The sequence below is a fragment of the Gossypium arboreum genome, chromosome 5 (assembly GCF_025698485.1).
Source record: "Gossypium arboreum isolate Shixiya-1 chromosome 5, ASM2569848v2, whole genome shotgun sequence".
Lineage (NCBI taxonomy): Eukaryota > Viridiplantae > Streptophyta > Magnoliopsida > Malvales > Malvaceae > Gossypium > Gossypium arboreum.
In genome coordinates, this window is record NC_069074.1 from 74,702,439 (window position 1) to 74,716,018 (window position 13,580).

Here is a 13,580-nt window from a genome sequence, read left to right on the forward strand (position 1 = left end):
GTGACTCGATCCCATTTCCACTCGGGTATCGTGATTGGCTGAAGTAACCCTGAAGGCACTTGATGTTCCGCTTTCACTTGTTGACATATTAAACATCTCGAAACAAAGTCGGAGATGTCTCGTTTCATACCATGCCACCAAAATCGACGTTTCAAATCGTTGTACATCTTCGTACTCCCCGGGTGGATTGCCATTCGGCTACAATGGGCTTCGTTCAGAATTATCGAAATAAGTTCCTAATTCTTTGGAACACACAGACGACTTCTGAACCTCAAACAATCGTCATCATCAATTTGAAACTCTGATTCCTTGTTCGGAACACACTCAGCCCGTTTTGCAACCAACTCGTCGTCAACTTTCTGAGCTTCACGAATTTGATGAGTCAATAATGGTTTGGCCTTTAATTCGGCTATTAACACATTGTCGGGTAGAATATACAAGTGTACATTCATAGCTCGTAAAGCAAACAGTGATTTTCGGCTTAAGGCATCCGCAACCATATTAGCCTTTCTCGGGTGATAATCAATGACAAGCTCATAATCTTTTAACAACTCGAGCCAACTCCTTTGTCGCAGATTTAAGTCTCTTTGAGTCATCAAATATTTGAGACTTTTGTGATCCGAATACACATGGCACTTCTCACCAAATAAGTAATGTCGCCATATCTTTAAGGCGAATACGATGGCAGCCAATTCGAGATCATGGGTCGGATAATTTTTCTCATGTGGCTTTAATTGTCTCGACGCATAGGCCACAACTCGACCTTCTTGCATCAATACGCAACCTAACCCAAGTAGGGATGCGTCACTATAGATGACAAACTCTTTGCCAGATTCGGGCCGCACTAATCTGGAGCTTCGTCAAATGAGTTTTCAATTGATCGAAACTTTTACGACAGTTTTCCGTCCATTCGAACTTGACATCTTTCGAAGCGGTTTACGTCATGGGTGTGGCTATCATCGAGAATCCTTTTACAAACCGTCGGTAGTAACCGCAAGTCCCAAAAAGCTTGAACCTCAGAATGTTTCTGAGGCTTCAGTTAAGTATGGCTGAAATTTTGCTCGGTCGACTCGAATACCGATCAGATATCACATGACCCAAGAAGCTAGCCTCTCTTAACCAGAACTCACACTTGCTGAACTTAGCGTATAACTGCTTATCCCGTAAAATTTGCAACACTAATCTCAGGTGTTCAGCATGTTCGGTCTCATCTCTTGAATAGACCAAGATGTCATCAATGAACACAACTACGAACTGATCCAAATACGGTCTGAAGATCCGATTCATCAAATCCATAAATACCGCAGGGGCATTAGTGAGCCCGAACGGCATCACTAAGAACTCGTAGTGACCGTACCTCGTTCTGAAAGCAGTTTTGGGTACATTTGAATCTCGAATCCGCAACTGATAATAACCCGATCTCAAATCTATTTTTGAGAACACTGAGGCTCCCTTCAGTTGATCGAACAAATCATCGATACGCGGTAATGGATATTTGTTCTTTATTGTCACTTTATTAAGCTGACGATAGTCGATGCACAACCTCATGGTTCCGTCCTTCTTTTTCACAAACAACACTGGTGCACCCCAAGGTGAAAAACTCGGGCGAGCAAAACCTCTATCCACCAACTCTTGCAACTGAGCTTTCAACTCCTTCAATTCCGTTGGTGCCATACGATCACGGAGCTATCGAAATCGGTGTGGTCCTGGTACAAGCTCAATACCAAACTCTATCTCCGAACAGTGGCAAACCCGATAATTCTTCGGGAAAAACATCCGGGTATTCACAAACCACCAGCACAGATTCGGGTTTTATTTCTAACTCCTTATCATCAAGTACATACGCAAGGTATGCTTCGCACCCTTTCTTACATACTACGGGCCAACATTGATGATATTACAACGGCAACCCTTCAAGTCCGTAGATTTAACTCAGATCATCTCGTTATTTGCGCACCTCAAATCAATAGTCTTGCTTTTGCAATTCACAACCGCATCATGCACGGTCAACCAATCCAAACTAAGAATAACATCAAATTCATCGAACGGCAAAAGCATCAAGTCCGCCGCAAAACAGGAACCTCGAATTACTAGGGGGCATTTCTTGCACACTTTGTCGACAAGCACATAACGACCCAAGGGATTTGACACCTGAATTACGAACTCAGTAGACTTAATAGGTAAAGTCTTACTGGATGCTAAGGTTTCGCATATATAAGAATGAGTAGAACCAGGGTCAATCAAAGCAATCACATTAGTATCAAAGAGAGTGAAAGTACCGGTAATAACATCTGGCGAGGAAGCATCCTCACGTCGGCGTATAGCATAAGCCCTAGCAGAGCGCGAGCCTCGGATCTGGTCGTAGCATCTCTAGATCCTCTCGACCACCACTAGCATTGCCCGTATTTCTAGATGGTCTACCTCGGCGTTGGTAGCGCCGGTTTCCCACTCGATCTACATTCTGCTCGCACAACCTTGGGCAATCTTTAATGAAGTGGTCAACTGATCCGCACTTGTAACAGGAGCGGTCACGGAATCTACAACTTCCAGAATGCCATTTGCCATAATACTGGCACTCCATTCTCTCTCGACGATCATTTCCACCACTGGCGATCGAAGTGACTCGTGTGGTCACAGGGGGTCGATCGCGGTCTCGTCTAGAAGAGCCCGAGGTGTCTCTAGACCGGCCTAAGCCATCTCTAAATTTCTTTGATGATGTGGGAAGGGCTTCCCAAGACCTCTTCTGAAACTCCCTTGCTCCCACTTCACTTTTCTTTTCTCCATCTTGAGCTCCTCGGCTTTGCACGCCGCTCGACAAGAGCCACAAACTCTCGATTTCCAAAATGCCAACATACTGACTTTATATCATCATTCATCCATCTTGAGCGTTTACACATCACACTTCAAGAAATGCATTCTCGCGCACTGGCTAAGCCTCACAAATTTTCGTTCATAGTCGGTGTGAGACATGGAACCTTGTTTAAGTTCAAGAAATTCCTTCCGTTTTTGATCCATAAATCTCTGACTGATATACTTTTTCCGAAACTCAGTTTGGAAAAACTCCCAAGTTACTTGCTCTCGGGGCACAACAGAAGTCAGAGTACACCACCAATAGTAGGCAGAATCACGTAGCAAGGAGATAGTACACTTTAGGCATTCATCGGGCGTACAAGATAGCTCATCGAGTACCCGGATAGTGTTGTCCAACCAAAATTTAGCTTGCTCGGCATCGTCGCTATCCGTAGCTTTAAATTCAGTAGCCCCATGTTTTCGGATTCTGTCAACCGGGGGTTTATTGGACCTTGTTTGGTCAGTTAGTGGAGGCATTGTAGGTGCGGGGGTTGTATTAGTCGGGAATGGAGGTTGTGGAACAGCCGTATTAGTTCGAATGTATTGGTTGAACCAATCATTCATCACGCTATAAAAGGCTTGCCTAGCCTCATCATTCGAATTGCTAGCAATAGGTTGAGAGTCCGCCGGCGTTGTCCCTTGTGTGGGAGCAGGCGCCACACTCTCCACATCATCAGCTATCGCTCAGTTGGGATCGGGATCCATTACTATAAATAAACACAAATTCAAATGTCAGAAATCACCACACTATCAATTAATCACATAAATGGCATGTATAGCTAGACCCAAACGTATTACGGTAGTCCTAGAATCGACTAAACCGTAGCTCTAATACCAATAAAATTGTAGCACCCCGTACCCGAGTCCGTTACCGGAGTCGAACACAAGGTGCACACAGACTTAACTTAATTGTTTTCACAGTCCATAAAAAAAAAATTTTCCAGACTAGCTGGTTACTGCGACATTGTCGCCTTAAAAATCATATCTTGAGTTTTAAAGCTCGAAAATCAGTTTCATAATTTTTCCCTAAAACTAGACTCATGATTCCATCAACATATCTTTTTTCTAGAATTTTTGGTTGGGCCAATTAGTACAGTTTATTAGTTAAAGTCTCCCCTAATCCAGGGTTCGACTACACTGACCTTCACGCATTACAATTGGATATCTCCTGCATGTGGCTTCAATACTAATGCCGTTTGTTTCTATAGAAACTAGACTCAGAGAGGAATCTATACATATAAAGCATGACTCTTATCTCTGGTTAATTTACAATGAATTTCCAAAGTCGGAAAAGGGAATCCAAAAACAGTTCTGGCCCTGTTTCACGAGAACTTTAATATCTCTTAACTTATAACTCATATGACCGTTTCGTTTCTTCCATAAGAAAGTAGATTCATCAAGGTTCATTTACATAATTTATTCACTATTTAATTCCATTCCTAAAAATTTTAGTGATTTTTCAAATCCACACCACTCTTCTTTGTCAAGATCTATTTTCAAGGTAAACTTTACCCATTTCGTGGTTTCCATGGACCAACTAGAGTTTTGTCATACATAGGTCCACATATACTCATATTTAGCCATTCCAATGGCTGATCATTTGCCCAACACTTCCATTCCAGTCCATACTCACATCATGAAACCATACATATATACATAAACACAAATAGTCTAATGCCATACCCCACTTTTACGAGCCATTTTCGCATGGCTGTACACACATACATCACAAAACGTACTTGAAAAACAGCAAAAGGGTAGTCCTATACATGCCATATCTAGAGTTCAACTAAAAGAATACCAAAAGGGCTTTGATAGTGTGGATGACTTCGACTTCGATGATCCCGAATCCGATAGCTAACGAGCAAAATCTATAAAACAGAGAAACAGAGAAACAGAGTAAGCAATTTATGCTTAGTAAGTTTGAGCAAGGGATTCCAGCACAACAAAAGCATAGCATTCATATAGCTAACGGATAATTTCGTATGCACAAATTCTCAATATCATACTTATTTCACATTCCAACCCCTATATTCATACATAAGGGATCATCTTAGCCAAATACCGGAAGCTCATTACTCGACTGAGCGAATATCATTCGAAGGGAATCAACTAATTTCAAGCACATACGAACATACCTCATTGCTGGAATTTTCAAGCGTATTAACTGAAATTTTACAGCGAGATCGCTCGTTCTCGAATCACGTACCTTCGGAATTTAACCGGATATAACGACTCGCTCAAATGCCTTCGGGACAAAGCCCGGTTATAGTAACTCGCACGAATGCCTTTGGGACTTAACCCGGGTTTAGTAACTCGCACAAATGCCTTCGGATCTTAGTCCGGATATAGTCACTTAGCACAAAGCCTTCGGGACTTAGCCCGGACATCATTCAAATAACCAAGCACAATTATCAATAAATCATGACACATTCGTATTTCATTTTCATTAGCAAAATTCAAACACAAGTCACTTATCACATTTGCAATTTCGGCTCAATAGCCACACACAAAGAGCATGATCTAATCAAATCATAATCTAAGTTCCATTACTCGAGAACTTACCTCGAACGTGGTCGAACGATTTCGACGGCTATTCGACTACTTTTTCCTTCCCTTTATCGGATTTAGCTCCCCTTTGCTCTTGAGCTTAATTTAACAAATAAATTGGTTTAATCATTTGAGCATCGAAAGAGGAATTCAAGGTACTTAGCCCACATATTTTCATTAGACATTAAAGTCACATATGTATGGAAATCATGAATCAACTCAACACGTTAGTTAGTACTCTCCTTAGCCGGATTTTCTAAGCCAAGAATAGGCATAAATATGCTTGCCTCTAACCGAATGCATGCACACCAATTCCCTTCATGTGGCTGAATATGCATGTCCATGTTGAGGCCAATTATACACTTAATACCACATAAAAAAAAACAGCATACATTTTACTAACTAACGCATTCCATATTGTAACTCAATACACATCTATCATTTCCTTCATAACCGAAACATCATCATAAGAAAATATATACCTTGAGATAGTATATATGTCATACCAATACATCATGTGCAAACATATATACATATATATATATATGCTAGAGCTGAATCTCAAGTTGATTGTAACTAAACATGAACATAAATCCAAAACACAAATCTTACTTTCCATGCAATGAGCATAAATCATACTTATGGATGTACCATGGCCGAATACATCACAACACCATAATTTTTGGTCATGATTAAACAAAGAACTTAATGTCTTACTCAAAAATACTAAAAGAAAGTCCAAGAGCCATCAATCCACCATCACATGTATCATTAGCAAGCTTCATATTTAACATGCAATGGCATTAACACAAAATCCACCTTGGCCAAATACCATCCCCATGATATAACAAAGATTTGAACCATGGGCTAATAAGAACATCAAGTTAGCAACCAAAAACATGCATGAATCTCATGGCACAACATCAAACATACCTTAATCTAGGCACTAGTATGGCCAAACCTCCTCCTAATCCTCTTCCAAACCAAGCATGAAGCAAAATTCCTTCCTTCTTCCTTAGTATTTTCGGCCAAAAAGGATGAAAAAGGATGAACAATTTTTTTTTCTTTGCTTTTCTTCAACTCACGGCCAAAGGGGGGTCACTCACACATTCTCTTCTTTTTTTTTTTCCATTCTTTATTACCCATACTTATTTGTTTATTTTTTTCTCCCATGATGTACCAACATAACATGTCTAGGACATGTTTTTGCCCATAATTCCTTGTCATGGCCGGCCACTAGCACTTGGGGGGGGGGAATTTGACATGCAAGTCCTCCCTTTTGACTACATGCACTATTAGGTCCTTATAGATTAGCCTATCACTTTTCAAAAGTGTCACACAAGTCCTACTAACTGAATTCACATGCAATCGACTAAATCGAAGCTTGAAATTTTCACACATTCATAATTACATATTCTAGACAATAAATACACATAATTACACATTCATAATTACGTTCAAACATTTTGGTGACTCGGTTTAGCGATCCCGAAACCATTTCCCGACTAGGGTCAATTTTGGGCTGTCACATTACTAATAAATACACATATCAGAATCACAAATCGATGCCATGGTCTTACTCGCACACACATATCAGAATCCTATGTCATGACATATGTATCCTTACTATTCCTAAGGTTCATACGGCGCTTTCGGACATCGTAACTCTGTCGAAACCATTTCGGAAGTGTGATAGCCAAGCTTAATCATATTCGACCACAACTTGTATATGTTCATACGTTTCATAACATCATATAATGTTTACATTTAACTACAATTTAATACGTCTATTTGCTTATAAACTTACCTCGGACGTCGTAAAACGGGACAAGGCTACTAGTCGACAACTTTTATTTTTCCCCAGTCCAAATCTGATTTCTTTGGTTCTTGATCTTAACATATTCAAATTAAGCTCATTCAAACATATTTTCATTTGGTTTAGTCCAAAAACACATAAATAGGAAAATTACCATTTTACCCCTAATATTTCCAATTTTTTACAATTTAGTCCCTATTGCACAAAACACAAAATACTCAAAGTTTCAAAGTGCCCATGTTAGGCCGAATGGTACCCATATCTATACAAGCCCATATATTTCATTAATTTCATATTTTAGTCCCTCAAATTATTATATTTTCAATTTAGTCCTAATTACTCAAAATCATCAAAAACTCTAATACAAAATATGTTAATCTAAAACATATCTTTCATTTTTCTTCATCAAACAATAAAAATCACAAGCTATCAACAATAGCACACTCAAAATATTCATCAAAATAAAAAATTAAAGCTTGGGTCTTGAAGATTACTAAGCAACGATCTCAAAAATGTAGAAATTATCAAAAACTGAGATGAATACTTACCTTAATTGAGCTTAAAACCACCCGAACCCTAACTCCCTTTCTTTTCTTTTTTTCTTTTATTAATTTCCGGCTATCAAGATTATGAACACTCAAATGACTTTATTTTTTTATGTTTTATGTTATATTATAACATACAATAACTTAATGTTTAATTTACTTATATACTGTTAATAATATAATATAAAAACCATGTAACATATGTCTTATACCGTCCCACTTATTTATTAATGGGATATTTACAATATAAATGCCCCAACTTAGAAAGCCACTAACAATTTGGCCCTCATGCTTTAAACTATCAAGTTTTTAATTTACACAATTAAGTCCTTTTATTTAATCGGATACCTAACTGAATAAATTAAATCACGAAAATTTCATAGATATAAATTCACACAAAATCAAATACAGAAAATAATTTTAAAATATTTTTCTGGCTAAGATTTGTGGTCCCGAAACCACCGTTTCGATTAGGGTCTAAATTGGGCTGTTACAACCTTACCCCATTACATCAACTTACATTCTAAACCAACATGTGATGCATCGCTGTTGACAGTGAATTCCTTTCCAAACTCTGGTTGTATTAAGACAGGGGCCTCAGTCAGAACTTTCTTGAGTTTCTAAAAACTTTCCTGCTGCTTATTAGTCTAGTTAAACAGTATTTCTTTATGTAACAACTTAGTCAGAGGTGCAGTAATCAACGAAAACAGCTCAATAAACCGTCTATAATGCCCTGCCAAACCCAGAAAACTTCGAATCTCAGATACCAACTTAGGCTACTTCCAATCCAGAGTAGCTTCAATTTTTTGAGAATCAACCCTAATACCCTCAGCAAATACCACATGACCCAGAAAAGTTACCTCACGTAGCCAGAATTCACACTTGTTGAATTTAGCGTATAATTGTTTCTCCCTCAAAATCTGTAGAATAACTTGGAGATGTGCATCATGTTCATCCTCAGTCCTTGAATACACCAGAATGTCATTTGTAAACACAACTACGAACTGATCAAGATAGGGCTAAAACACTTGCTTCATCAAATTCATAAAAGTCGCTAGTGCATTCGTTAGTCCAAACGGCATTACTAGGAACTCGTAATGAACGTAACGAGTCCTAAATGCTATTTTGTAGACATCAGTCTCCTTGACCCTTAGCTAATGCTACCCTGATCGGAGATCAATCTTAGAGAAGACCAAGGCTCCTCGAAATTGGTCGAATAGATTGTCAATCCTGGGTAGGGGTACTTATTTTTGATAGTCAATTTATTCATTTGCCAATATTCAATGTACATACGAATGGTTCCATCCTTCTTCTTCACAAATAAAATCGGTGCTCCCTACAGAGACACACTAGGGCGGATGAACCTCGATCAGTAACTCTTGAATCTGAGCCTTAAGCTCTACAAGCTCTTTCGGTACCATTCTATAAGGGGCAATAGACACCAGAGCTGTACTCGACAAGAGCTCTATCCCAAACTCAACTTCACAGTTAGGAGGTAACCCTGGTAGTTCATCAGGAAAGACATCCAAAAAATCCCTAACTTTTCTGATATCTTTAACAGCCGAAGCCTCAGAACCAGAAGCACTGAAGTAGGCTAGATACGCCTCGTAACCCTTACGAACCAACTTCTCAGCTCTAAATTTAGAAATGACATTTGAGAGATAGTTTCGATGCTCCCCAATCACAACTATCCCATCACCCTCTGCAGTTTTCAGTACTAACTGCTTAGCGGCACAATCTAAATTCGCCTGATGCTTATCTAGCCAATCCATACCCAGTATCAAGTCAAACTCCCTAAAAGGGAGTTCTATTAAATCTGCCAAAAAGATCCTTCCTTGAATCTCCAAAGGTACCTCCTTAAACAGTTTATTCACTCTCACAGGTTGCCCTAATAGACTTAACACAGTAACCTTACTCATAGTGTTTTCAAACATCACACCCACAGTCTCAGACACAGTGCAAGCTATATAAGAGTGCATAGACCCAACATCAATTAATGCAGTGTAAGGTACATGATGAATAAAGAATGTACTCATAATAACAACTGGGGCATCTCCGTCCACTCAGTGACATGCAGCATAAACCAGTGCCGACTGCCTCTCCTCATTATGCCCAGCACCTCTGCCCGATGCTTCACAACCACGGCCCATACCATTTCTACCTCTGGCCTGACCTCTCGGTGGCTGCTGAAAACCTCTCTGCGGCTGAACAGTACCCATACCTAGAGCTTTCATCTGATCAGGACTTCTTGGACAGTCTCTGATACGGTGCTCTATAGATCCACACCTTAAACATGCCCCTAACCTCTTCCAGCACTCGCCCTGATGGCGTTTTCCATAATTAGCACAAGGCTGCAGGCCAATAGTAGAAACAGGGACCCCAACTTTGGCTGGCCCATCAAATCTGGCCTTCTTCTTAGGCCCCATAGTTGTACCTGAAGGCTCCCAAACCCTCTTGTTCCTTCCTTTATCCTTTTCACGATTCTGGCGCTCAGCGCACTTCACATCCTCGGTGATCTTAGCCTTCTCTACTAATACAGCAAAATTCGCTCCCTCCATAGAGCTATCAGAATTCACAAATTATCTCTGAGGCTATCCTCGAAACGAACACAACGCTCATATTCAGTTGCCACTATCCCACACGCATAGCGGCTAAGTCACAAAAACTCAGACTCATATTTAACTACCGACTTATCCCCCTAAGTCAAATTCAGAAACTCTTTCCTCTGGGCATCTACATAACTAGCACCCACATATTTCCCTTGGAACGTATTCTTGAAAAACTCCCAAGTCAATCGTTCGGTCTGAGTACCCTCTTTCACTGTAAGCCACCACTGATAGGCTTCATATCGCAACAACGACATTGCACAATTCAATTTTAGCTCTGGGGTGCAGTTGAGGTTATCCATGATCCTTGTCATGGCCTTTATCCAATATTCAGCCACATTAGGGGTAACTCCAGTGAGACCCCTAAAGATCTCAGCCCCATTAGACCTGAGTCATTCCATTATTGACCCACAGTCCACAGTACCAGTATTAGGCCCAGCGACCTTTTCTAGAATTCGCAGCATAGCTTGGGACAGTGCGTCATCCCCAGCTACCCGATCGTGTGACCCAGTCTCAGTCACATATGAAGCCGATGCCTCTCTTGCCACAACGTTAGGCATACGGCCCGATGCCGAAGACCCAGCCCAAGCACTTCCATGGTCTCTACCGCGACCTCGTGTAGCCCTACCACGAGTACCTCCATTGCTCATTATCGATTTGCATATTATCTATATTAATAATTTTATACATCAGTTTTACAGTTCTAGTTTTTATTAACGGATATTTTATGAAAAATAGCATCAATAATTTAGAGTTGTTTGTTTGCGCAGATCGTAGTCTTACTACAGTTTTAAGTTACCTTAACAAAGGTTTCAGTACAGTCTATTATCTACGATAATCTTAGTATTTCAAATAAACAATAGTTTTAGAGAACTTACAGGATCGGTGCCGAAGACTCGGTAGACCACACATGCAGAAGTCACTTCAAAATTTTTTTCCTACTATTTGAAATAGTTCTTTAAAAAATTTACGTCTTTAGAAAAACTCAAATCCACAGTCGAGTTTTGTAGCCTGGCTCTGATACCACTAAATGTAGCACCCTAAACCTGGCCTAGATGTTATGGTCGACTCTGCAGTGTCACACTAGATTATGTTTTGAAAAACGTAGTTTTGTTGTAAAGCCCATTTTGTATTAAAGCCCCATTGTGGTCTTTCAGAGTAGCTAACATAACTCGTTTGTTGTTAGAACATAGATTGGTTTAGCAAAACATATGTCATATTAAAATTGATATTACCTTTGAAAAAAAAACATTGTTCGTTGCGGAAACTTTTAAACGAGTTACGTAACGTGGTAGTTGAAAATCATTTATCTTTTGAAAACCCGAGTCCTACCGCTAATAGATATAAACTAATTTAAATAAATCCCTAATTAAAACTGCATAAAAAATAAAACTTAAAGCGGCCTTATTACATAAAATTTACCCAATTAAAACTACTTTTACTAAAAAGTCAAATACGAAAATATAATCGTGGTGTGGCCATCTCCGAGTCCCTTGCAGCACCGACCCGTCTAAGAATTACCTAGACAGATAATCAGTAGAGTGAGTTTATGAAAACTCAGTGTGTAGTCCCTATTTATCAAATAGTAAATCATGCAATGTAAAACAATCTGGGCTTAAGCCCTTTTCAGTGGCAATATTAGTGTGGACTTTAGCCCATTACAGTAACAGTATCAGTGTATGCCTTAGTCCAATTCAGTACAGTATTAGTGATGCATACAGAGATCCTACCCATCCATCATTTACACTCCAGTCCGTCCAGCCCTACACTCCATGTAGGGATAAAATTGACCCACCCATCCTTACACTCCAGAATATAGCACCAGTTGCGGCACTAACAATATTTGCAGCAGAGCTACCAGTAATAGGCTTATGGCCTTTAAGTGCACTTCCTCCAATATCATATATCCCATCCCATGCAATGCAACATAATATAAATGTACATACAATAAAAATGGCATGCTCAAAAAGTCATACATCACATAAGGGTATATCAGTCATATCATACATTAAGGTCTAGGTACAGTTACTGACCCAATAGTAAGTCCACAGTTGTCTTGGGCGACCCGTGCAATCTTAATAGTTAAACAACAAATATGGGCCCAAGCCCATAATACGACCCATGTAGGCCCACACGCTTGTGTGGCCCAATAAGCCCAAATAATGGCCCTGGTCGTGCAAACTACACATCTGGCCCAATAATCTCCACACATACGTGCAGTTTGCCCGTGCAGGGCCCACAAGGCCCATTTTAGCCTGACGTGGCCCAAAACGGCCTCAACCTATGATGTTGTTCATGGTGGCCTGTACTGCCAAGCGAACACACGTGTAGCATCTATGAACATGCCTTCTGACTTTTTCCAATCAACAAACTTTGAAGTGTGACTACACACCTATTATGAATCTGGAGTTAATCCCCGCTCCGAACACTCTTATGCCTAAAGGAAAAATAATACGATAACTAATCAGTTACTTAACTTATGTCTCGATTGGAAACTAATGGAATTCCAAAAAAATCATAATCTCTTACCCAAAAGCCAACAATAATTGCACCCTTGATTCTCAAGGGATGTGTCAATCAACTTCGACCACCATCTACATAGAAAAAATACCACCTTTCTATATCAGACTCGCATTTGAAGCAAAATAACATTATAACCGTACCACACTTACAATAACAACCAAGTAGAACACAGATCAATGAAGTAACGTACATAGAAGCACGTAAAAGGACTGATCTGAAAAGTAGAGGAGATAGTCAGTATGAAAAGGGAAAGTTAGAATATGGATCAACAAAGTGAAACAAACCGAAAGGGGAAGAAAAAAAACTAGGGCTTTATCGAAAAATATTCTGCTAGCACAAGAACACCAAAGTGGGAGACAAGAACCGACGCCTTACCCAATCGATCACACCATATTTTCCAACCGAAAGCAGAATAGAAGTAAGATGAGTATTCGGTCAAGGTACTAAAACTGAAAATGAAGGAAAAGAGAGAAGGACCAGTGAAAAAGAGAAGTAAAAAAAGTGCACTCAGTCAATGAGAAATCATTGGGGAGAGGAAGAGGATGAGAGGAGGATATTCAGCCAAATAAACTTGACACGAAAGAGAGAACAAGAGCACAAGAGACCAGTGACCAAACGTCGAAAGAGAACAATCTAAAAATACCTAAAACGAACAATCAAAACAAAAAGGTAGCAATCCTCAACAAGGGA

The 13,580-nt window shown here is 39.8% G+C and overlaps 1 protein-coding gene across 1 annotated transcript; it reads right to left on the bottom strand.

Moving 5' to 3' along the window:
* Positions 1 to 8,458: 8,458 nt before the first annotated feature.
* LOC128292694 (uncharacterized) lies at positions 8,459 to 10,319 on the bottom strand. Its single transcript, XM_053027587.1, has 3 exons — positions 9,833 to 10,319; positions 9,180 to 9,724; positions 8,459 to 8,494 (listed from the first exon to the last, which is right to left on the bottom strand). The coding sequence occupies exons 1-3, from the start codon at positions 10,317 to 10,319 to the stop codon at positions 8,459 to 8,461; spliced, it is 1,068 nt and encodes a 355-aa protein (XP_052883547.1).
* Between the last annotated feature and the right edge of the window lie 3,261 nt (positions 10,320 to 13,580).